The sequence below is a fragment of the Eulemur rufifrons genome, chromosome 30, assembly GCF_041146395.1.
Source record: "Eulemur rufifrons isolate Redbay chromosome 30, OSU_ERuf_1, whole genome shotgun sequence".
Taxonomy (NCBI): Eukaryota; Metazoa; Chordata; class Mammalia; order Primates; family Lemuridae; genus Eulemur; species Eulemur rufifrons.
The window spans coordinates 119813970-119840895 of NC_091012.1; the positions used below are offsets into that span (position 1 = coordinate 119813970).

The 26926-nt window shown below is 36.1% G+C and overlaps 2 protein-coding genes across 2 annotated transcripts in view; one reads left to right on the forward strand and one right to left on the reverse strand.

Moving 5' to 3' along the window:
- The window catches only part of IL1RAPL1 (interleukin 1 receptor accessory protein like 1), a 1283297-nt gene that overhangs the window by 495464 nt on the left and 760907 nt on the right, over positions 1-26926 (reverse strand). The window contains exons 4-5 of the mRNA XM_069463825.1: positions 11194-11380; positions 8397-8550 (exon numbers count right to left, since the gene is read on the reverse strand). Of these exons, the coding sequence (XP_069319926.1) occupies positions 8397-8550; positions 11194-11380 (341 nt within the window). The remainder of the gene's footprint in view (positions 1-8396; positions 8551-11193; positions 11381-26926) is intronic.
- LOC138378361 (induced myeloid leukemia cell differentiation protein Mcl-1-like) lies at positions 23811-26403 on the forward strand. The gene is made up of 3 exons (XM_069463713.1): positions 23811-24033; positions 24383-24630; positions 26275-26403. Exons 1-3 carry the CDS (start codon positions 23811-23813, stop codon positions 26401-26403), a joined length of 600 nt encoding a protein of 199 aa, XP_069319814.1.

Sequence of the window (26926 nt, forward strand, 5' to 3'; positions counted from 1 at the left end):
AAGCAAATCCACTCGTAGGTAAAAATTCTATAGAAAAGCCTGATTATATGTTCAAGGAAATATGTGGGTGTACATGTGTGTGCGTAAGATGGTTAATGGCAATATTACTTTTTTTTTTTTTTTTTTTTTTTTTTTTTTTTGAGACAGAGTCTCACTCTGTTGCCCAGGCTAGAGTGAGTGCCGTGGCGTTAGCCTAGCTCACAGCAACCTCAAACTCCTGAGCTCAAGCGATCCTCCTGTCTCAGCCTCCCGAGTAGCTGGGACTACAGGCATGCACCACCATGCCCGGCTAATTTTTTTTATATATATATTTTTAGCTGTCCATATAATTTCTTTCTATTTTTAGTAGAGATGGGGTCTCGCTCTTGCTCAGGCTGGTCTCGAACTCCTGAGCTCAAACGATCCGCCCACCTCGGCCTCCCAGAGTGCTAGGATTACAGGCGTGAGCCACCGCGCCCGGCCTACTTTTTTATTACTATTAACAAAAAGTTAAAATGAGCCCAAATGTCTATCAACAAAATGTGAGATTTTTATATAATGGAATATTACATATAGCATAAGAATAGTGAATAAACTGCAGGTAATCTGAATAACATACATGAATATTTAAAACAAATTGGAGTTGGAAAAGCCAGATGTAATAGAATACACAATGCGTGGATCTAAATTTATAAGTTTCAAAAACAGGCAAAATTTATCTGTATTGCTGGGTATGCAATATTAGCTAATACAACTTTTTAAAAGGCAAGAAAACAAATACCATAAAAATCACGTACACAGCCAGTAATGGGGAGGAAGGGGTTTATGATCAGAAGGGCACACGGGGCATCTGTGGTGCCTATTCTGTTCTATTTATTCACCTACTTGGGTTCGTTTGATAATGTGCTAAGTAGCTGTGTGTTTATATTTTATACACTGTGTTTGTTATATTTCACTATTGAAAGAAACAAGTGAAGAACTATGGGCTGGATTTTGGATTTCTTATTAGGATGAAAAACTGTACCTAAAGAGAGGGGAATGATATATTTTGGAAAAAAAAAATAGAAAAGAAGTGTGTAATAGCATGTTACACAGGTTATATAGGTCCTTTTGCATATAACATTTTAAACAATAATTTCAATCCAAATAGAAGTATCTATCATCCAATAAAAATCTATTGAGTTTTGTCAAGAAAAAGAAGCTAATATGGTGGAATACAGAATAAAGAATAAAATATCTTGATAAACTGGAATGACATGTTAAAAACTGACATGAAGCATCTTAATAGGAAAGTTCAGCAATGTATTTGTATCTAAAAGTTCAACCACAGGTAGGCATTTGATTTGATAATTAATATAAAGAAGGTGAAGTTATTTGGTTTAAAGCTCAAAACAAATCAGTAATATAACATAGGAAATGAAATGGTTGATAAAAGTAATAAAAGTGGAGTGTGAGATCTGGATGGAGGGTGTGATTCCTACACTAATTTCTCTATTTTTAAAGGGTCAAGAGTATTATTTTGCCTATTGTAAACACAATCTAAAAGCAATTGATTTAAACTGAATTGTGTCAATGATATTGAATTCATTTGACAATGCACATTTGTTGAGTGACAACTATAGTAGGTCAGACATTATATTAGATTTTCATTGTGTGTGGGAACCCCAAATTGAAAATGGCATTGCCACTTTTGGTTTCAACTTCTACATGTAAATTGCTTAGGAGTCATCACTCTGTTGCTATAGAAAGAAAAATTAAAACAAAACAAAACGAAAAACCAGTCTTTTGAGAACTGGGTTTCAGGGGAAACCACTACCACAAAATTTGGAGAGCAGGAGAATCCAGAAAATAATAGCTAAATTGCTTACTTGCAGCAGAAGCCACTAGAGCTATAAACTCCATCAGCAATCATCAGGACCAGACTCAGATATGACATAGATGTTGGAATTATCAGATTGAATTTAAAATAACTATGTTTAACATATAAAGTACTCTAATGGGAAAAAAATAGATAATACGGTAGAACAGCTGGATAATGTAAGTAGAGAGACTGAAATTCTTAAAAAAAAGAATCAAAAGGGAATGCTAGGAATTAAAAATATTGCAACAAAAATGAAGAATGCCTTTAATAGGCTTATCAAGACACTGGACATAGTATAGGAAATAATCAGTGAGCTTGAAAATAGGTCAGTAGAAACTTCACCAACTGAAATGCAAAGAGAAAAAAGAATGATAACAACAGAACACCCAAGAGCTATGGAATAATTTCAAAAGGCATAATATATGTATAATTGGAATACCAAAAGTAGAAGAAAGAATGAAGTAGAAAAAAAATATTTGAAGTAATAATGGCCATGGTTTTCAAAATTAATGACAGACATCAAACCAGAAATACAGGAAGCTCCAAAAACACCAAGCAGGATAAATACCAAAATCACTACACCTAGGAATACCATATTCAAACTACAGAAAATCACAGACAGAGAAAATCCTGAAAAAATACAGAGAAAATATCATATCTATAGAGGAACAATAAATGATAAGAATCAGAGTGAACGTCTCATCAGAAACCATGCAAGCAATAAAAGAGTGAGGTGAAATATTGAACATGGGGAAAGAAAAAAAAAACAATCAAGAATTCTATATCCACCAAAATTATCCTTCAAAGGGGAAAGAGAAATAAAGGGATTCTCTGACAAGCAAAAACTGAGGAAATTCATCACAATTAGACCTTCATTGCAAGAAATGTTAAAAGAAGTTTTTCAGGAAGAAGGAAAATATATAGGATAGAAACTTGGATCTATATAGAAAAGAAGAGTGCCAGAGAAGAAGTAAATGAGGATAAAATGAAATCTTTTATTTCTCTCGTTCCAAATTGATTTAAAAGATAAGCCTTTGTTTAAAGTAATAATAGTAACCATATATATTGGGTGATTATAACATAAGTGAAATGAATGACAGCAATGTCAGAAGGGATGGGAGAGAGGAACTAGGAGTACTCTGTAATAAGGCACCTGTACTACATAGTAATTTTTGAAGATGGGCTGAAATTAGCTAAAAATGTATTGGAATATCCAGGGCTATCACTTAAAAAATTATAAAAAGAAGGAAAATTTGTATAAAAATGGAGGAGATAAAATGGGACCATATAAAATGTTCAATTTAACCTAAACATCTGTATCCCCATAATATGCTGAAATAAAAAATTTAAAATAAAATAAAATTTAAAAATTTTAAAAAATGTTCAATTAGAATAAAAGAAGGCAGAAAAGAATAGAGGAGATGCATATTGCTAAGTGAAAGAAGCCAGTCTGAAAAGGGTAAATACTGTATGATTTTAATTATATGGCATTCTGGATAAAGCAAAACTATAGTTATAGTAGAAAGATCAGTGGTTTCTAGGGATTCAGGAAGGAGGAAGAAGGACTGAATGGATGAAGCACAGAGTCTTTTTTAGGGCAGTGAAATTATTCTGTCTGATGCTATAATTGTGGATATATGACACTATGAATTTTTTAAAACCCCTAGAACTGTACAGCACAAAGAAAGAGCCTTAATGTATGCAAATTTTTAAAGAAATCATTCAGGAGGTTGGAAGATACCAGGAAATAAAAACAGAAAGTGATGAAACAATTTAACTATATTACAACTGTGAGACAACCTCATTGAAGGGGGTGAGGGAAGAGGTGCTGACAAGGAACTGTATGTAAGCACTGTACTCTGACAAAGTTGTTTCTTACATGAGTACAGGTTAACAAATTCTAATCTCAATATACACGTATATTGGAAGTAAACAATTAAGTGACTCAATGGCAGATGGTGGGAACCAGTTTTCTCACTATTGGATTGGCAGGTTATACATAAGCAAGGAGAAGAGGCTAGGATGATCCATATGGTAATGAATTAGAATTGGAAACATCAGTATGAACTCATGTTTAACTTAATATAGATACAGACAGTTACACACGGAAATATTTATAGATATGTGTATATATGTAGGTTAGTATACACATTTTCCTTGCTCTGTCAACTGAAAGGGCTTAGAAGCAACTATACCCCAGTAGCGATGAGTACACTCAACACACAGATCTTAGTTTCTACTATAATTCTTCAATAAAAGGAACATGCACTCTTTGAAAAAATATCTGATTTAGCAATTGGGGAAATATACAAGATGAGCTTGGAGAATCTTGGAAGGCCAGAAAATAAGGAAGTGCTCATGCGCGCGCACACACACACACACACACACACACACACACACAATGATGGGGAGGCCAAGAGGCAAAGGAGTAAACTAAAAGAACTCCTAATACTCAAAGCTATAATAATTTGAGCAACAAAATAAGTAAGATAATTTGGATTACAAACCAAAGTATAAAATAAATATCTATGAATCCATACTGATATAAACAATTGAGTAAGTAGATAAATGTGGCAGAATAGACATATGTCTCATGTAAAAGAATATCAAATAATTTATGTGTATACTCTGCCCTCAAAGAGGTGGAACATAACTTTTCACTCCTTCAGTGTGGACTGCATATAGTAAATTTCTTCCAAAAAGTAGAGTGGAAATGATTCTACAGCAAAAAACCTGACAAACACTAACTACCTCAGGTGCTCAAAGTCAGTATCCACAGTGATAAATCATGTTAATAATATGATATGCTGTGATTTTTGCCTCTGTGATCTTTCTTCCAAGAACACATAACCTCAGTCTAATCATGACAATTACAAAAAAATGATGGTGATCTAGCACCTCTTATATTATCCTGGATAGAGCTTGAGCCCATCCTCCGAAGTAAGGTATCATAAGAACTGAAGAATAGGCTCCACATGTACTTGCCATGAAATTGGTACTAACTAATCAATGCTAAGGTGCTCACACATAGTAATTAATATTCATTGGGGGTTGGGGGATGGGGGTGGGTAAACTCACAACTGATGGACGCGGTGAGCATTGTATGGGGGAAGGGCACACCTCTAATCTTGGCTTGGGTGAGGCAAAGTCATAACATGTAACCAAAATGTTTGTACCCCCATAATATCCTGAAATAAAAAATAATAATAACAAACCAGACAAATCCCATATCCCAAATATAGGACAGTCTACAAAATACCTACAAGGTACTCTTCAAAATCCTAAAGGTCATAAAAAATAAAAAAATGTGAAACAGTCACAGCCAAGAGGAGCCTAAGGAGACCTGACACCTAAATGTTATATACTATTCTGGATGCGATCCTGGAATAGAAAAAGGACATTAAGTAAAAAGTAAAGAAATCTTAATAAACTATTGACTTTAGTTAATAATATTGTATCAAAATTAGTTCATTAATTATAACAAATGTACCATATTAATATGAGCTGTTAATAATAAGGGAAACTGGATGTGAGTATATGGGATTTCTACTATCTTTGTAATTTTTCTGTAAATCTAAAACTGTTCTGAAATCAAATATTTACAAAATAAAAAAAGGCATTGGCCTTGACTTTGAGTAGGACACATTCTTGTGGAAAAACAAGAGTGTCAACAAATAGGATGGAATGTGCTTAAGTGCTGCAATTGGGATGCTAAACGTGTTGTGGATGCATGAAGGACTATGCATCTCAAAAGGAGGTAACATTTTAGCTGTGCCTTAAAGAAAGAGTAAGAATCAGCCCTGTGACAATGGGGAAGAAAAAGCCTTCCAGAGGGAGACACCATGAGTAAGGGTTCAGAGGGAAGGCACTGGAGGAAAACAGTAAAAACTTCAATGTGGCTGAGGCTTATAAAAGACAATGAAGGTGGCCTGGCACGGTGGTTCATGCCTGTAATCCTAGCACTCTGGGAGGCTGAGGTGGGAGAATTGCTATAGGTCAGGAGTTGGAGAGCAGCCTGAGCAAGAGCAAGACCCCCTATCTCTACTAATAATAGAAAAAATTAGCTGGGTGTGGTGGCATGCTCCTGTAGTCCCAGCTACTCAGGAGGCTGTGGCAGAAGGATCGCTTGAACCCAGGAGTTTGAAGTTGCTGTGAACTAGGCTGACTCCATGACTCCCTAGCCCGGGCAACAGAGACTCTGTCTCAAAAAACAAAAGAAAAGAAAAGAAAAGGAAAAAGGCGATGGCTAGAGATGATACTGAGACATCTTAAATTTTTAATAAATAAAAAAATGTTTAAAATACCAAAAGCACTGGGCAGGTTTATTATCCCTTTCACTGGGATCTGTTTTCCTGAACTACTACTTCATTTAATGAGGCACATACACTTTCAATAAGGGAAGGATAGCCCATAAAAACTCAATATTGCCTGCACATGTAGCCATTTCATATAGCCAGAAATTTCCTTTTCATATATAGCATTCTTTTTTTTATTTTTAAAGAGACATTATAACAAACTTCAGAATAGTTGTTTATTATCAGTTAATTCAGTTCCACTAAAACTAAATAATACCGTGTTTTGCATAGTATTTACATTAAGTACAATAGATAATGATATACAGAAAACTAAGATACAAAACAGTGATTCATTATCATTCAGAAACTGCTCACCTTTGTTGCTTTACTGAGGGATATAATTTGGGTTCTAAGAATTGTTCTTTGATTTGGCCACAGTGAAAGTAAATGTGCTATAGTATCACACCATTTAAAGTGATGTTAGACGTAAATTTATCTTCTCAATAGACTTGTTGCTAATACCTAAAATGCATTTTACTACGTACTGTTTTTCACTCCAAGACATGCAGTTCCCCATTCACCCAAAATTTCATATATAGTCAAACTGTGCTTTATAATTTATATGCCTAAGCCAGCATCTCAGGTAAGGATACCTAATACAGAAATACCCTTGATAATCAATTGAGTGAAAACTTTCACTAACTTCCTCTTGGATATTAAGCCTTAATTATTTTTCACTTTCAAATGAAGGAAAGAAGATATTTTTGGACAAATGAATTTAGGGGAGTATAGTAGCCCTGGAAAGAATCTAGGAGAAAAGAGTTCCATTTTTGTTTCTGTGAGATAGCCTTATATAAGCTGTTTTAGCATTTAGGACCCTGTCTAGTTTCCATGGGATTATGCTCCAATTTTCATGTATTAGATAGTGGCTTAGAATCCTAGTATTTCTAGAAAGGGGAAAGATATGTTTACTAAGAATTAGTTCTATACAGTGAAGAATAAAGACTGGAAGTACATTCTATTACTTCCAGTTCAGAATAAATTGTTTTCCTTTATATTTTTAAATTCCTTTGTCTCAATAGCTATTGCTTAGAAAAGTTATGTCAGTATAGACTGAAAGTGCTGAATCCTATCCATTAGACCACCATGGAATCCAATATAGATTGAGATAAAAATTGAACAATAGATAACAAATTTTAATATTTACAAACAGATATATTAAAAGAAATTGATTATTGTAAGATATAGGTGACTATCACAAAACACTTTTCATATACAGGAAAACTGTTCTTAGTGAATCAATGAACAAATAAATATCTCTTTAATTTAAATAGTTACTGTCCTTTTAATGCTTTTCTATATATGTTTTACAAATATCATACAAAAAAAGTCACCAAGAAGAATCTCTCTCAATAAGAATATGAGAATGGTGCTTTTAACTTCCCAATGTTGCTCTTATTTTCCCTCCCTTTTTCTCATGGAACCACTTTTAGAGTAGTACGCTATAAAATAAAAAAAGGTGTGAATACATGACATAAAGATGATGCACATTTAGATATAATTCTGCATTTTATAAATTGATTTCATACATATTACCTTACCTCATTTGATCTTTGCAAAAACTGGATGAAATAAACAAGCTAATTTTATCATCAACATTTTATACATGAGGAAACTAATATTCTGAAGGTTGTGGTGATTCCACCAAAGCCATGTAACTAGTGAGTTGTTGATTCATGATTATAGGTAATGATCTGAATCTTGTTCTCATGTCCTTCCACCTTAGCAACCAGATATGGGAATGACTCAATGCATCACATCTCATTTAATTATTCAATAATTGTACCTGAAATTATTTTATTTCAAGATTATGAAAACACATATGTCAGATTCATAAAGTGATAAATGAATAAAAGAGAAAAGTGATTTTTCTAATTTGGAGCAAGATAGGAAGACAGAGGTAGATTTCATATATTCCATTTTACCACTCTAGAAAATGTTCCCCAAAATGATACCACTATAAAATACGAGCATAATTTTGGGAAATTGTAAACTCATTATTTCAAGTACTTTCAAAAGCTAACATTTCTATAATTCCTTAAACATATTCTCTTCAATCTTTCAAATGTATTTCAGTGGAATATGATTTAAAAGCAGGGATGAATAAATTTCAGTTAAGTACTTCTTTCATTACATAGATTTAAAAAACAATATACACCACAAAAACTTAAATAGTAGTTTCATTATTTACAAATGGTTACCTGTAACAGTTAATTCAGTAGTTCTTCTCACAACAAAGCCTCCATATTTTAATTCACAGGTATAATTTCCAATGTCATCTTCTCTGACTTCTCTGATAAGCAGGGTATCTCTTTTGAATACAATACTTGGCCTCCATGTTTTTGTCCTACATTCCTATATAAAGAACATAAAATTTTGCTAGTGTATACAGTAACTAAAAAATAAAGAAAATTATTTTAAATGACTAAACTAAAAGCTTCTAATGCTATATTTTAAAGGGGCTAACAAGATTGGAATTAATGCTAAAGAATTTTATTCCTTTTCCAGATCTCTGGGAAATCTGGTACCTCAATTTGAAAAGAATATTTTTAGAAAGAGTCACTTTACTAACTTCTAAGATTAGTGTCTCTATATTAGATATACATTGATTTACTAGATATAAGAATAGAGACTTATAAGTAGATATGACTACTCCTGTTATCATTTCTACAAGCAAATATTTCATATTTAATAATTGTAAAATTAACCATATTGAAATTGATAATATAAAATACAAAATATATCATTTTAATGGAAAGTAGAAAATTAGTTCTACAAAAGAAAATGCTTCTATTTCAGTATTTGAAATAATTTAATATTGCATTCAGTAAAAAGTAAATCTATTCATAGCATGTACATTCTAAAATCCATGAAAGAAACAGTCAACATTTATATGCAAGGTCTTTATAGTCTCATAAACATCTGTTTTTGTTGTTCATAGTCCTACCAAATTATGGTGTCTGAATTAAGCTTTGGATTATAATGATGTTGGCTTAGGAGACTTCTGTTTTTGCCAAAACAGAAGTCCATTTTCTCCAGCCAGATTTGAAATCAATGGAATGAGGATAAAATAGCTTTAAACTCTTCGACACTTTTCAGAGGTAATATTATTTCTAAAAAATTGCCTTGCCAAATCAAATTTTTGTAAACCATTATTTTATGTGGCTCAATGCCTTTGTGTAATTGAGGGGCAATTATCCAGTTATTTCAGACCAAAATATATACTGTATATGCCATATTATTTGTATGAACTGTTATAATTGTATAAATTGTACCCTGAATGTGTGGAATCTGTTTATCCAGACTAATTATTTTACAGTATTCTATCAATATTTTAGAAGTAGCCTTTAAATTCAGCTATTTACAATATAGAAGCTAAACTTTGATTATGGAAAAATAATCTGAAATGTTATAAGACTTTAAATTCCACATATATTGCATCTCCAGCACCCCCCACTAGGTATATAGCTTAAGGTCAAAATGGTGGAAACATGACTAAAGGACCAGCAATTTTTTTAATTGAGTGTATGTGAATGTGTATAGTCTCTCATCTTTCAGTAAATTTTGAGATGCTTTTGCAAAAGGTGAGAAAAAAACACAAAACTCTTAAAAGCAACTCATTAGTGAACAAAAAAGAAATTGCATATCTATAAGCTGAATGTTCACATATGAATACCGGAAAGAAAAATCTGGGGTAAAGACCTTGGGTCAAACTCCCCAAACTACCACTCTCCCTTGAAGCAATCATCAGGGCTTGCTCAGAATCTCCCTGTGGAAGGCAGGCAAGCCACAGAGTATCAAGGATGAGAAATATTCTAACAATTAAGAAAAGAGAAAAATATTCCCCACAAGAACAGAAACCAGTGGGGCTAGTTTTTAAATGCTGTTTAACATTTTCTAGGATAGAAAATCAAGCAAGTGACAAGTAGAAAAACCTTTCAACAGTTCCCTCGATGTTCTGAACCCTCCGTTTTTTATTAACAAAAAGCAAAATTAAGTCTGAGAGAAGAGCATTGCTGATTTTGGCAAAATCCTTTCAAAATTGTTAAAAGTTGGTTTCTTGTTTCTTTTCTTTCTTTCCTTGTTTCATTTCTAACAGTTTTTTAATTCATCAGCAATCAGTCATGAGGGTCCACATTCCGTAAACTGACATTTGTGGATTTAGTTACAAAGAGGACTATTTTCCTGAAGTCCTACTTCCAGTGAGTTTGACAAAGCAAATGTTACATAAGGAATCTTTAAAACATGAATAAAATACTCTGGAGGAATGTTTATGGCATCTATACTCTATTTTTTTGGAGTACGTTCAATAACAAAAAATTATTTTATGGTACAAATGAGCTAAAATTATGTTCAAATATGGAATATCAGTAAATGTCAATGATGTGATAGGAAAGATAGTGGTTGGATTATTCTATTTAAGTTTAAAATTTCTTTTGGTTTTTGAAGAAAGTTACTGTAACACTATTTTTATAAATTTATAAAAATTTCCTGAGATGTTATTTCTTTAAAATATGCATGTTTATGCATGAAAAGGATTAGAATATGGACAAAATTACATCCATTAAACACAACATTCCATTAAAAATTAGTGTACCATATTATCATAGAAGAAAATCAATCCTTTTTCTCCTTGTTTGGAGACATTTTGGAATGGTAACATGAAGAACTCTGAAATGAATATTCATTGTATTTTAGTTCCTGCAATTGTCAACTCAGACTATACTAGATTTGAAAAATTGCCCATATAAACAAGATATAAATGTAAACACAACAGCTTATTACAATGGACTACCAATACAAATATTGAATAGAATTTATCAAAGCCACTGGTTTGATAATGACCAGCACAACTTGCTTTAGTAGTCTAGGAAGGCACAGCTGAACTATATCACACCATTTTTTTACACCCATTTTTTAACTTTTTAATCCAATTTGCCCCAGAATAAGATGCACATTAATCTATTTATAAGCAATAAAATCACCCACAAACAATACCTTATACCAAAGGATTTCAGGTTCTCTGGTTGGTAGTAAAAAATCCTCTATGTCACGACACGAAATTTCCTTGCTTTTGCTAAGTTCAGCTTTTTCAAAGTACTTCATCTTGGAATTGTAGCAGAGTCCAGTGTCATTTTCACCCACTGTCAGTGAGATGGATACTTTCATACAGTAAGTAGAGTTTCTGTAAAAAAGTAGAATAAATATGGTGACCTGGTATGAACAAAAAAAAGCAAGTGCTGCCGAGGCACTGTGTTTAATTCACTCAAAAAAAAAAAAAAAGGCAGCAAAAACTCCATTGTTTAACGCATTTTATGGTATCTTGACTTATTCCACAAGGTTCTCTGTTGTCACACAACTAAACAATGCTTGGTTTTGTGAACTCAACTGTATATTTGTTTTTATTTTCCAGGAAAAAAAGTTTTTGTTTTATATCTAAGTTTAGTTTGAAAAATGTTCAATAGAGATTTTTGTACCTAGAAAAAGAGAAGAAAAATAAAGGAAGATTTAGGTCAGGAAGAAAGTCAAGCCTGGGTTTATGCTAAAATTGGCAAACTCAGTAGAGAAGTAGAAAAAATGTAACTGACCTATTAATCACAGTGGAAGGACAGGAATAATGCTTCTCACTCTTACAGTACCAGTTGTCTGGTAAGAGAAGTTATCCACAAGTCAGAGCAGAAAACGGTCTTAGATAAAAGTATTGCAAAGTTACTATCTTCACTGACCCACATCTATTTGGGTTAGTACCTAGAGTTCACGTTGTCGGAGAGAAGCATCCTACTGTTACATAAGGACAACCCTATTCTGATAGACAGGTTCTACAGATCCAGGTCATTAAATCAGCATCTCGGTTTTTTTTTTTTCCTTGCTGGTTCCTAAATCAAGTTTACAACTTGGAATATTTGGGAATATAAGTCATGTTCAGAGATTGGAAGAGTTGGACCAAATGAAATTTTTGTGTAAACTGCACTACTTCTGCTTGCTATTCAAGTCTCTGGAAATTCAGTGAACACTAATAATGTGTCAGGCTTGATGCCAGACAGTGGGAATAAAGAGAGGAATAACATTGGATTCAAAATTTGGTGGAGAACTTCTCATTTGGTAAGTGCCTGATATGGTTTGGGTATTTGTCCCCTCCAACCCCATGTTGAAATTTGATCTCCAGTGTTGGAGGTGGGGCAAATGGGAGGTGTTTGTGTCGTGGTGGGGGCAGATTCCTCATGAATGGCTTGGTTCCCCACCCCCACCCACTCCCTTTTGAATGAGTTCTTGCTGTATTAGTGAATGCAAGAGCTGGTTGTTTAAAAAAGCCACCCCCCCACCCCCGCTTGCTTCCTCTCTTGCCATGTGACACATTTGCCTCCACTTTTGTCTTCCATCATGATCGTAAACTCCCTCAAGCCCCTCCTCAGAAGCAAATGCTGGTGCCATGCTCCTTGTACAGTCTGCAGAACCATGAGCCAAATAAACCTCTTTTCTTTATAAATTACCCAGCCAAAAGTATCCCCTTATAGAAATGCAAACGGACTAAGACAGAGGCCAACTGCTTATTCATGAACTTGGCCATCAAATCCCTGTATTTTAGTCTCAATGCTTACTATCTCTACAAAATTGAGCAATTTATTTGACCCATCTGGGTCTCAAGTTGGGTGGAGGGGCAGCACTTCCCTGAGTATTAAATAGGATACTGAATAGAAATCTGCTTGGCCTGCTATAGGTGCTGAGTGATGGTGATTCCTCTTTGCATCTGTGCACATAGACCACAGGTCTCAAGTACTCCTCTTTATTCAGGTAAGATGCTTTGACATTTAAGCAGCTCCCTTATTTAGAGTCTTGCTTTTGTTTAATGCTAAAATGACACAATGAGAAAGGCTAAAAACCAGCTAGGTTGGCTATTCAACTTTATATTGGGTAAAACAGAATATTTCCACAAAATTAGCAGGTTTTTTTTATTGAATGTGAACATCTTTCACTTCCTATAATACCTAGCCCACAGGTAGATCAAAAACACTTAACAGGTGAAACCATTAAACAAAGTCATTCAGAAGTCTGAAAAAAGTCCTAAGAGTATATGTTCAATAATTTTGCTAGAATAAGACATATTCCCTGTCCTGAGCCCCTCACAATCCAGGCAAAGAGATATACAAGTAAATAGTTGATATTCAATATGATAAGTACTACAAAGAGATGTGCACTACCACAGTCGTGTCAAAGAAAGAAACAAGAATGCTTCATAAATGGTGATATGTGAATTGTCTTAAAGAATGAATAAGAATTTGGCAATTTTTTTCTTTGTGTTTTTTTTAGTAGACCAGCAGAGAAAGGAAGGAATTTGGCAATTCTGAGAAGAGCTATTTCAGGGAATGGTATGCACAAAGGCTAGAAGGCATGAAACAACTTGGTATGTTTAAGGAACTGCAAATAATGTGAAGTTGCTGGAGTATAAGGTAGCTATAAAGGACCTGAGACTGGAGAGGTGCACAGGAACCAGACTGAAAGTCATGTAAGCCACTTCAAAAAGTTTGGGCTTTATATTGTGGAATGATGAAATTTGGATCTTGGAAAGATTTTTTTCTGATTGTAATGAGAAAAATGGATTCGACTGTAAGGAAGACTAAATGCAATGAGACAAATTAGAAAGCAATTGCATTCATGCAGGAAATAACAGCAGCCTCAATGAAGGCAATGCACCTTGGGATACAAAAGACTTATCATGTCCAAAATATATTTAAAATATTGAAACAATATAACAGTGAGGAAGCAAAGGAAAGAGAGAGGCATCTAAAATGATGAAGAATTTTTCTCAGTTGACTATATGAAAGGTAGAATCAATCTTGCAGCATGAAAAATACTGAAAAAGAAATAGCTTTGAGAGAAAAGAGTGTGTTAAATTTTAGCTTGAGCTTCACACCCACATGAAAAAGGTATCTTTCTTTGGGCTTGCCAGCAATATTGCTCATGCATTATTTATTAATTTCACTTCAGTACAGACTGGAGCATGCTCTTCCTAGGCTCATTGTAAGATAATTTTTTTCAGAAAAAAATATTTATCAAAGTTAAGCTAGTAACTACCTGAAGACACATTCAAATGTGTCATAAGAAAATATTTAGGTTTTGGAATAATGCATATTTGTAGAACACATTAGAATTTTTAAGAAACAGAGACCTTTCTAAGAAGTAAATCAGTGCTTTCCAATTTTGAACCTTCCACATAAATTGTTTAGACTCAAGAGTCTTAGGTTTTCTTTCTCCTCAAATTATTGATTACTTTTGGTTGTCTGTTGTACCACACCTCTTTGTATCAAATAGCAGACATTATATATATATATGTGTGTGTGTGTATATATATGTGCATATACATATATGCACACACACACATACATACACACGTACACAGGCAAGGTCAAGTTAAGAGAAAGAACTCCAAATCCCAACTGCAGGGGTTCAGATTCCAGCTCACTCATTATTTTTAAAAAATAAGGAAAGTTACTTGGCTCCTTAGGCTTCCATTTCCTTATTTGTATAAGGTGAAAATAATAGTAAAGGCCCCACAGGTTGCTATGGAAATAAAACAAGTTAAAACACATAAAGATCTTAGAACAGTGCCTGTCTTACAGTGAGCACTCAGTAAGTGTTAGATCTTATTATCAGCACTGCAGTTCACTTCCTTTATATTTCCATTTTGCCATACTGCTATACAGTGTTTCTTCAGCAGGTAAATTAAAAATTATCACCATCATGGTGCTTCAATTCTTTGCTGTCTAATTAGTTTGAAGCATAAAAATCCGGATAAGTCCTTATACTTTTCATCTGAGATATCTGAGTGGGCGGGACAAGAATGACTAAAGTTGAAGAAAATATGGACTCCCTGTCCCAGCCATTGCCTCTTCCTCTTCTGTAAATGCAAATGATCTCTAATCTTCAGAAAGTAGCTCTAGATGAGTACACTTCGGTATTCTTATTTTCCTGACTTTTATTCCCCATCTCTGTGAGGTGACTGATGATTTACAAATGTCTGGTAATGTCTAGAATTCCAGACTCCCCAGGATAGCACTATTTTCAAATTACTTTTGATGTTTTAATACTTGTTTACTCTTTCTGTTCATCAGGAGGTGATTTAAAAACCTAAAAATAAAGTAGCATCCAACAAATGCTATAGTCCTATTTACTGAGAAGAGGTAACAGGAAGCAAGCAATCTGTGACACATTAATAAACGTATGATCCCCCTCAGGAAAAGTTACTCACTCTCAAAGCAAAGAGTGCATTCTGCCATCATCAAACTTGAGGCATGGCTGCTATGGCTTTCTGCCGTCAGGGAAGTAATGCAGAATGGGGTAAATAGGGTAAGGAGAATGCTCCTACAGGACTTATGGTAAAGTCATTAGCACATATTTACTCCGCTTTTGTTGTATATAACAGATGGGCTGAAGTCTAGGCAAAAACTTAAATCATGACTGCTGCTTTCAATGTTTATAAAATGACTAGAGAGACAGGACATACATGTATGTAGAGAAAACAGAGTTGTTTATAACTGAGAGTCAATATCCTTTCCAGGGAAGAAAGAATATTGCTATGGACTTGAACTATATAGATGCAGTTTTCTCTGGCAAGGGTGACCCTGTGGTCCACACCAAGTACACACAATGTGTTGTACAAACAACTCACATAGAGTTAGTTCTTTCAATGCCTGGGCATTATAGTAGGGGAATCCAATGCCCAAAACAAGTCAATGAGTTGTCCAAATTCTACTATCTAATTAGTGGCAGAAGTGGGAATAGAATGCATATATCCTAACTTCTAATTTATTAGTCTATTGTATATGCTATTGGAGATAATTAGTGCTGATTAACACATATAAACTATACATATATATATTTAATATTTTTTAAAACAAAAGAAAGTTAATAACCCATAGGCTTGGTTTTATCTTATTTTACAGTCTAAAATGAATGTCTTCTGAAGAAATGTAGACTATGATCTAACTTGTTTTTTAAAAAAAATTTAGGTCCTTAAAGTCCCCCAAATGTAATAAGGGCTAAAAGGAAGAAGATGACAGGTCTTAATGAAATACCATGGTTTCTTTATCTTTTTCTACCTTATAAAATGATTGACTTCTAAATTACTGGCTTTGAGTCTTGCCTTATAAAGGGGAAAAAAATCTAACCTTAAATCTAGTGCAGATATTGGGAACTAAGAAATATTTTTAGACATAATTTAAGAAACCAATATATGACACAAAAATAAAATTTAAAATAATTACTTAAATACAGACTCTGGAAGTCAGTACAGCACACTGAAGTTCTCCCAAAGGTTTCTCAGCAGTGTGCTACTTTGAAATAGAGGACAATTCTGAATTGTCATGCGTGGGAATATCAGAAATTTAAAAATGCATTTTTTAAAGGATGACTACATTGCACAACTATAAATCAAGGTGTGGAAATTAGGATAGTGCAGGCAGGAGGTAAGAAAGAAAAATATGTGTGGGAAGAGAAATTTTGTATATCTGATTAGCTGATAAAATACATTAAAAACCATGTTATGTGATACCTTAGTATAGCACAGATTTAATTATTCCATAATTACACCTCCCATGCATAATAATGTGTACTGTTCAGTGTCTTCTCTCTTACTCTAATAGAATTACCAGTAACATGATTGTTAGATATATTTTCTAATTGCATCAGTAAACAATTGACCTGTATATTCTGTTAATTCTCAGGTCCCTAGGGGAAATAACAACATTTCCATAATGTTTGGCAATCTTTTCCCACTTCATGAAGTGCTATGTAAGGAATTCAGAGATTTGTTCAATGTTTTTAAAAGATTGAGTTGTTCTATGCTTCTATGTTTTATAAGATCTACTCTAACATTCATTGAGCATTTTTCAAGTCAAAATCTTTTTGTAAAAATAAAAGCATATAACATTTTTGAAGTGTCATAAGGCTTTGTCATTGAAAAGCAGCACAGAGGGGCTGTAGATCTAAAAGTCCAATTACTAGAGACCTGAGCAGAACTGAACTTTCTGGAAGGCAGCTCCTCAACCAGAAATTTGACCATAGTGTCTAATCATTAATTGTGAAAATAAAGTGTTGAGAATCAAGAATGTCAAGGCTAGATCGTGGTGGGAGCATCTTAGAGTTTGTTAAGCCTTACGTATACTTTGATAGTTTAAATTTTTCCTTTTTTTATTGTTCTGTCACTATTTATGGTAATGCCTGAAGCTACACATGTGGCCCCTCTCTTATAGCTTATCTTTCTTAAACACACTATGCTTGTGGCTGCTGACATTAAATGTGAGATTTGTTTGGATTAGTGTTTCTATTCAGAAGAGCTCTGGAGGACCTATTGATTTAATTGTGGTAGCAATCAGTCCTTGGTGAAAAGATTAGAGTGAGATCATAGAACAGACACTAAGACCTAAAAATGCTGGTTTCTGGCCTTCTCACTTGAAATTATTTTCTTTTAAATTTTATTTAACTAGTTAATTGAACTCCCTCTACAGTCTTTTGCTAACTATAAATTCAAAATAATTATCTTCCCTTTTTTGGTGGAAAGTGATCAATATAATTTTACTATTTTTATTTTTCTAGCTTAATATATCTGGAATATTAGAGTTAAGGAAGGCCCAGCTTATGAAATTCTATTCTGGAATTTCTCTGAGTTATTCTTCAGCATGAGCACTTTCAAACTTCACCTCTGTAGATTCCAAGAGTAGGGAAGAGGAAAAGAGGCAAAGAGAATAAAAAACATGTCACTGAAGGAAATTGAGGCCCAGACATATGTGTTCAAGGGCACACTTGTTACAAAGAATTTTTTCAGGGAAGCCTATGGCTGGCCTCTTTGATCTTTATCCATTTTGTTTATTTTTTTCATAACAATAATTATTTGTAATTATTTATACTTATTTTGCACTGTCTGCTGTTAATATGTATACCTTTTATAATATGTAAAATAAGGGAGTAAACTGCATGCTGTTTGAATTATTATAGGCACATTTTAAAAAACTGGGGTAAATTTTACCTAACATAAAATTAAGCATTAACCATTTTAAAGTTTAAAGTTAAGTAGTATTAATATTTAGTACATTGATAATGTTGTACAGCCATCACCTCTATCTAGTTGTGAGATATTTTTATCATCCCAAAAGGAAACCTAGTACTTTCTACACCCCTCTTCCCACAGTCTCTGGAAACCACCAATCTGCTTTCTACTTATTCTGGACATTTCATATAAATGTAATCATGCAAATGTGGCGTTTTGTGTCTGGCCTCTTTCATTTAGCATAATGTTTTCAAAGTTCATCCATGTTGTAATGTGCTTCAGTACTTCATTCCTTTCTTTTGGCTGAATATTAGCCTATTGTATGGATATGCCACAGTTCATTTATCCAATCACAAGTTGACAGACATTTGGGCTTGTTTTCACATTTTAACTATTGTGAATAATGCTACTATGGATATGCATGTACAGATATTCATTTGAGTCCTTGCATTCGGTTCTTTGGGTATATATCTAGGATTTGGATTGCTGAGTCACATGGTTATTCTATTAATATGTTTAACTTTTTGAGGAACTGGGAACATGCTTTTTTGTTTTCTTTAATCTCTTAAGCTCTTTTTCTCCCCTTCTGAATACTCCAATTTCAGAAATTTGTTCACTGATGATCTACTGAGGCTAAAGATTTCAAAGGCTTAATGACTGCCCTAAGTGCCTAGTACAGTGCCGTGGATTTAGTAGATACTGTCGATAAATATAAATTAAATGAATAAATGAATGAACTATTAGTTAATTGCTACAAAGTTCTGATTACATTTTTTTGCTTAATCTCTCTAAACAATTCCCATCTAAACCCCACTATACTAGTTTTTTACCCTCTTTCATGTTATGGTTCTCTGAAATAATGCACACTTCTTGACAGCAGATGTGGCAAACAGATGTTTCTTCTAGCCCTTGCAAAAAGTTAAAATAGAGCTGTAAAGACTCTCTGGCACTAAATAGCTAAACACAATCACCTGATGGTTTCCTTATTCTACCCTACACACAACAGGTCTTCTAATCATAGTTGACATTCTTTATGTGAAAGACAAGGGAAAGGGAGGATTTATGCGGGAATCGCATTTGTGTAAGCTGCAAATCACTTTTTGCTCTCCAAGTTTTACACAGGCAGCTTTTTTGAAGGTGGTCATGTATTTCCTGCACTGTTAATCTTGCAAATGAAGGAAAACATCTCCTGGAGTGTTGTGGAGAAAAGGTGACCTGTAATGCAGATGCTCAGCCAATCCTGCACCCCACAACCTCATTTCATAGTGAAAATTCCAGGGAAAACTCCAATAGAGTAAGACAAAATTTTATTGCTCCTAAAGAAGAAAAAGATTAAAGTTTGCTGATATGCTACCCATTCACAAATATATTTCTTAGAGTTAATTTTTGAAATAAAAAAATATGTTTTCTTTCCCTACTACATATAAACCAAATGTGGACAAGATAAAGAAATAGTCCCATAATTAGTTTTTTTCCCAATACTTCTCTAAATATTTTTAAGTGTCATAATGACACATGCTTTATTCAGTTTTACTTTGAAGATTAATATTTCCTGAGAATAGCTTTGTTTTCCCTGACTTCAAAAGAAAAAAATATAAGTAATAAGTAAAATATACCGTGAAGATGGAAGATAATTATAAAGGACATTTATGTCATGTTCATTATTATAAAAGAAAACTGAATCTATTCCATAAAATTAATAGAGGCATGTATCTCCAGACTCTGGGGACTGACGTACTTTTAAAGATATAATATTTACTAAAAGTCATGATCAGAGTTCCATGTAAAAAGTGACCTCTTTGAACTCAGCACATTTAGAAAGTGGTCATATTCCATAGACACAGAGGGATCAAAACAGCCTATCTGCGACTGGGAAAACAAAATATTCCTCACCTATAAAAGGCCTAGGAGAAATGGAAATGCAAGAAAAAAGTGCTCCTAAAGAAGAGAATTGCAACCACCTCCCTCAAATTACACATTCATAGCACCAGCTTGGAACTCTAATTTGAAAGTAACACATGAGATCTTGCTTAACTTCCCACCACTTCCTAATTTTATAATTTTCAACTCTTTCATCTCCTTTTCACCTCCCTTTCTCCTGTTTCATCCTATCTATATTCAGCATATCACCCCCTTAAACTTCTCAACAAAAAGGCCTGCTATTTAATAAAAACAAAATCAAACAGAAAGAAAACATTAAGCCCAGCAGGGAACATAGAAAGTACTGTAAGAATAAATAAAATAGCATTTATTAAAAATGAATAGAACTATCACTTTTTGAGGATTCACAATTCATTCATTTAGTTAACACATTTATTGAGCAACAACTAGAGGACTGGACTGGCTGAAGATAAAGCAGTGAATAAGCAAAATATTTCCTTTTTTTTTTTTAAGACAGGGTCTCACTCTGTTAGGCTACAGTGCATAAAGTGTAGTGGCAGCATCATCGTAGCTCACTGAAACCTCAGACTCCTGGGATGAAGTGATCCTTCTGCTTCAGCCTCCCGAGTAGCTGGGAATACAGGCGCATGCCACTGTGCCTGGCTAATTTTTCTTTTTTTTGTAGAGATGGGGTTTTGCTCTTTCTCAGGCTGGTCTCTAACTCCTGGCCTCAAGTAATCATCCTGCCTTGGCCTCCCAAAGTGCTGGTATTATAGGCATGAGCCACCATGCCTGGCGAAAAGTACTTGCTTTTATGGAGTTTATATTCTACTGAGAGGAGACTGGGGGAGAGAGGGAATATTGTACAAAAAGCTTTAAACAGTATCACTTCACACCCACTCGGATGGTTATTATCATAAGAAAAAAAAAGAGGAGTGGCCAGTGTTGGCAAGGAGTAGAGAAACTGGAACCTTTGTGCATTGCTGGTGGAATGTAAAATGGAGCAGCCACGATGGAAAACAGTTTGGCAGTTCCTCAAAATGTTAAATATAGAATATCCAACAGTTCCACTCGTAGGTATATACCCAAAAGAAGTGAAAGCAGGGACTCAGATAGTTATACACCAATGTTTATAGCAGCAGTACTTAAAATAGCCAAAAGGTGGAAATAACTCAAATGTACATCAATAGATGAAAGGATAAAAATATGGGGTATATACATATAATAGAATGTTATTTGGCCTTAAAGAATAATGAAATTCTGATACAAGCTACAACATGGATGAACCTTGAGGACATTATGCTAAGTGCAATAAGCCAGTAACAAAAGGACAAGTATTGTATGATTCCACTTATATGAGGTACCTAGGATAGGCAAATTCATAGACAAAGTACAGTAGAGGTTACCAAGGGCTAGTGGGAGGAAGAAATGGGAAGTTAGTGTAAGTGATTAAAATGGTCAATTGTATCTTATGTATATGTTACCACAATAAAAAATGTTGAATTGTATACTTTAAATGGATGAATTATACAGTATGTGTATTTCATTATACCTGTTTAAAAAGCTTTATATGCATTTCATTTAATCTCCTTCCATGCAATCTCATTTAACCCTCTTACTTTAAATGCCATCTCTATGTTGTGTCTCCTATATTTACATCTCCAGCTCTGAGCTCTAGATTTATATATCCAGTTGCCTATTTATCATACCTCTTTGAAATCTAAATAAATTACTACAGACCTAGTGTACCCCACAAATCTTTACTTATGCCCCCAACTCTACTCTTACCCTCGGCTCTCCTATCTGACAGCCATGCCATCCACCCAATTTTTCAAGCAAAATAGCTGGAAGTCCTTCAAGACATTATAGGCTTATGCCAATGGAACTAGCATGAGATGAATGAGGAGGTGCCAAAAACTCAATAATTAAGATAAATATTTCAAAGCAACATTAAAAAATCCAATGCAAGAAATCCACAAGAACAATAAAGGCTAAATAAATTTTTTGGTACATCACTGTGTTTTATACTTAGTTATCACTAATTGATCTTTTCTTGGTCTTTCTTCTTTATATAGGTACATAGTTTCTCTTCCATAACAGTGTAAGTACTATGAGAGAGCCTTTTTTTTTTCTTTCTTTGAGACAGGGTCTCTCTCTGTTGCCCAGGCTAGAGTGTAGTGGCATCTTCATAGCTCACTGCAACCTCAAACTACTGGGCTCAAGCAGTCCTCCGGCTCAGCCTCTCAAGTAGCTGGCACTACAGGCGCAGGCCACCCCCCACCCCCGGCCGGCTAATTTTTCTATTTTTTGTAGAGAACGGGTCTCGCCACGCCACGTTGCTCAGGCTGGTCTCAAACTCCTGGCCCGAAGCAATCCTTCTGCCTCTGCCTTCCAAAGTGCTAGGGTACACTCGTGGGCCACTGTTCCCAGCCTTTGAGGAAGGGAGTCTTATCCCACACATAGTTTCTCCATTTCCCAGGATCACCTCACAAATGGCTTCAGGGTTGGATTTTTCGGGGAGAGGATCTATTGTTTCAGTTTCAGGGTTCTAACACCACTTCCTTCCTTTCTTTTTCCATCCATATGTAGAAATAGTAGTGAATTCCTGCTGTGGCTAAATTATGGGCCATTTCAGCTCTTCTAGTGTATTCATATCCCATTTCCCATATTGAATTCCCCGTATTGAACTATCTGGAATGAATTTGTTTTAACTGACTAGGTCCTGGCCAATACAATATTTTAGGAAACAAACATTTGAGTGTTTAATCCACATTATTCATAATTCCTAAAGGTCTCCCATGAGGTAAAAGAAGAAAGATAAATTATACAGTTGTATGTTTGCAAATATTACAAATAATGTTTAAAGATAGCAAATTTAATAAAGGTACTTTTGCAATCTTCTTTGATGAAAGCCTCTTATTTATAAATCTAAAACCAAAAAAAAAAAAAAATAAGGGAAGGGAAGGGAGAAAAGGCAGAATTTAAACTGAATTATTTAAATAAAAGTAGAATTAGATTTTGGGGGGGCAACTTTTATTCCATATGATTTAGGCACATTTCACAGTTGGTTTCCTTTCTATAGAACTTTAGTATCAGTTTAAGTCCATTGTAATTTTTAGATATTTCTTACTAGAAAGGAAAGCCATTAATCTGAATTACCTCCTATTCATTAAAAAATGGTTTAGCAGTCCTTACTTCCACGTCCTTCAAGTAAGAAGTCATGGCCTCCCCCATTTCTCGCACCCAGGCATTCCTGACAGCGGCTTCTGATGTTTGGCCTCAAAAGAAACTCAGAATGGGACTCATCTTCTACTGTGGGTGGCCCGGATTCGGGCCGCAGGGGCACCACCCTTCCCCCCAGCGTGCCTTTGGGCTGCCCCGAAGGAGACCACGAGCCCCGGGAAGGTAGGGGGAGGGGAAGCCTGCGCGGTGATTGGCAGAATCCCGGCGGGGGGAGGTCGCGCGGCTGCTCCCCATTGGTGCCGGGGTCCCCGACCTCCTACTACCCTCACGAGGCTGCTGCTCTTCGCTCTCAGTTGCCACGTTGCCGCCTGAGAAGGTGGAAGGTGCCGCTGCCGATGCCATAGTGTTGCCCACAGAAGAAGTGCTAGACGGGCACGAGAGGGTCGCGAAGCAGCCGGCTACCCGCCCCGTGCCGGAGTTGGCTGGGGGGGCCAGTAATAGCCCCAGCATGGACGGGTCGTTACCCTCAAAGCCCCTCCGAGCAGAGGCGGAAGAGGACCATTTGTACTGGCAGTCGCTGGAGATTATCTCTCAGTACTTTTGGGAGCAGGCGACCGGCGGCAAGGACCCAAAACCAATGGTCAGGTTTGGGGGCGCCAGCAGAAAGGCGCTAGAGACCTTACGACGTGTCGGGGAGAATGTGCAGCGCAGACACGAAATTGCCTTCCAAGGTAAGAGAGTTGATAAAAGTCGCCTAGGCTGCGCTCGCTGCCTTTTTTCCATCTCTCCCTGGGCTCCTCCGAGGGTGGGTGGAAACTGAAGGAAACGAGTCTCCTCGTGTTTCTGAAACCAGAATATTCTGGCCGTGAGTCAGTGTTTCTGCCCTCTTTGAGTCTTTTGGAAATGCAACTCTGTTCGAAGACCAGAAAAGGTGAGATATCAATTTTCTGGTGGGGTTGGCCTGAGTTCTAGAGAGCCCAAATAGCGATACCTCCCCTCTCCCCCCGTGGGTGGGCTGGCGAATTGTGCGCTAGTTTAGACAAAGTAGGCAATGAGGACCTGCATGTTTTCCTTCCTCAGGCATGGTTCGGAAACTGGACATCAGAAACGTAGACGGTGTCAAATATTTGTCTGAAGTGATGGTCTGTGTTTTGAATGAGAACGTAATAAGCTGGGGCAGGATTACGACTCTAATTTCTTTTGGTGCCTGTGTGGCGAAACACCTGAAGAGCATAAATCAAGAAAGATACATTGAACCATTAGCAGAAAGTATCACAGACGTGATTGTAACGAAAAAACGTGACTGGCTAGTCGAACAAAGAGGCTGGGTAAGTTTACCTTAAGATTGAAGCGGGCCTTGGAGCGGAAATGGAATGAAAAATTTTTAGAGGGAAGGTGGGGATATGTAAAGCTTTTTATGATGCACGACTCAGTTTTCCAGGCTCTAAATCATGCGGCTCTCGTTGCTCAATGTTTAAGTAGTGGGTCCTTAGAAACAGTGGTATTGCAGTCTTGAATTGTATCAAAAATCCTAGTTTTCTGTCTACTATTTTTGTTGCCGTTCAGTTGAATACTCTTCAAACCAGTGGATTCAAACCATGAAGAAATGAGTCACCTGGGGATGATAGCTAAAATACATTCCTAAGGGCCCCCATCTTAATTGATTACACGTGGGGTGGAACCTGTGTTTTAAACATACATATATGGTTCTCAGACAGGATATACCTATGTTGAAAATACCGGCCTACGCAGTTGAGATATTAGGTGCTGGGGGTGTGAAAGTAAGGGTTTTTATCGTCTTTTACCTGAAAAATGGGGACTCTCAGAGGCTTTTTTTTTTTTTGAGTCTCGCTCTGTCACCCTGGCTAGAGTGCCGTGGCGTCAGCCTAGCTCACAGCAACTTCAAACTCCTGGGCTCAAGCAATCCTTCTGCCTCAGCCTCCTGAGTAGCTGGGACTACAGGCATGCGCCACCGTGCCCAGCTAATTTTTCTATATATATTTAGCTGTCCGTATAATTTCTTTCTGTTTTTAGTAGAGACGGGGTCTCGCTCTTGCTCAGGCTGGTCTCGAACTCCTGAGCTCAAACAATCCGCCCGCCTTGGCCTCCCAGAGTGCTAGGATTACAGGCGTGAGCCAACCCCCCCCCCCCGCCCCCCCGCTTTTTTTTTTTTTTTTTTTTTTGAGACAGAGTCTCACTGTTGCCGGTGCTAGACTGCCGTGGCGTCAAACTGGCTCGCAGCAACCTCAAACTCGTGGGCTCAAGCGATCTTCCTGCCTCAGCCTCCCGAGTAGCTGAGACTACAGCCATGCGCCACCATGCCCGGCTAATTTTTTCCTCTATATATTTTTAGCTGTCCAGCTAATTTCTTTCTGTTTTTAGTAGAGACGGGGGTCTCGCTTTTCCTCGGGCTGGTCTCGAACTCCTGAGCTTAAACTATCCGCTTGCCTTGGCCTCCCAGAGTGTAGGATTACAGGCGTGAGCCCCCCCCCCCCTTTTTTTTTTTTTGAGACAGAGTCTCACTCTGTTGCCGGTGCTAGAGTGCCCTGGCGTCAGCCTAGCTCACAAACTCCTGGGCTCAAGCAATCTTCCTGCCTCAGCCTCCCCAGTAGCTGGGGCTACAGCCATGCACCACCATGCCTGGCTAATTTTTTCTATGTATATTTTTAGCTGTCCATATAATTTCTTTCTACTTTTAGTAGAGACGGGGGTCTCGCTCTTGCTCAAGCTGGTCTCGAACTCCTGAGCTCAAATGATCTGCCTGCCTCGGCCTCCCGCACCCAGCCCAGAGGCCCTTTGTTTAGATTATCCTAGTGTGACCAGGATATTACTGTAAAATATGATAATAGTTCACTGTAATCACTGTGTTGGGGGGGGAATCTTAGATGTTTTAATTTACCCTTGCTCTCTGTTTAGTGTTAAGACAGTGGAAACCCATACTTGGAAATGTGCTTTTCTGTTTTGTTTTCTAGGATGGGTTTGTGGAGTACTTCCATCTAGATGACCTGGAAAGTGACATGAGAACTGTGTTGCTGGCTTTTGCAGTTGCTGCTGGAATAGCAGCTGGTTTGCTGTATCTATATAATGGGATGACCTTGTAAATGGAGCCACCAGAACCACAAACATCTGTTTCAACAACAAGCAAACTTTGGGAAGCCATGGAGGAGGACTTTTAGATTTAGTAAAGATAGTAGGGTGGGAAGACTTATTTCCTTGTTGAGAACAGGAGAGTGGCCAGTAACCAGGCCTAGTCATAGAATTCATTAAATATGCCCACAAATTCATTTATTTCCTATAGTGCTAAAAGAGAAGCACTAACAATGCCTGTGACCTGTATAAAATGTATACAAGCAATAGAACTATGACTAAGAAGCCTAGGTACTGTACAATTAGAAGCCTGTTGCACTTTAGCTTGGTTTTAATGACTTAGTTTTGTAGCCTAGTAATGGCCAAGAACACTTAAGGCTTAATAATTAGCTACAAATAAGGAATAGCCTCAAATTAGTTTTTTTTGGTGGTTTTTTTTTTTTTTTTTTTTTTTTTGTAGAGGCAGATTCTCCCAGCAGAAGAAGATAACCGGCTCCCAAATAAGTTTTTTTCATACTCTTTTGAACTTTGCAACTT

Excerpts from the sequence above, each read along its gene's own strand:
- LOC138378361 (XM_069463713.1), top strand. The coding sequence starts at position 23,811 with ATGGACGGGTCGTTACCCTCAAAGCCCCTCCGAGCAGAGGCGGAAGAG. Across the intron at positions 24,034-24,382 it reads ACACGAAATTGCCTTCCAAG|GCATGGTTCGGAAACTGGAC; the intron begins GTAAGAGAGTTG and ends TTCCTTCCTCAG. Across the intron at positions 24,631-26,274 it reads TAGTCGAACAAAGAGGCTGG|GATGGGTTTGTGGAGTACTT; the intron begins GTAAGTTTACCT and ends TTTGTTTTCTAG.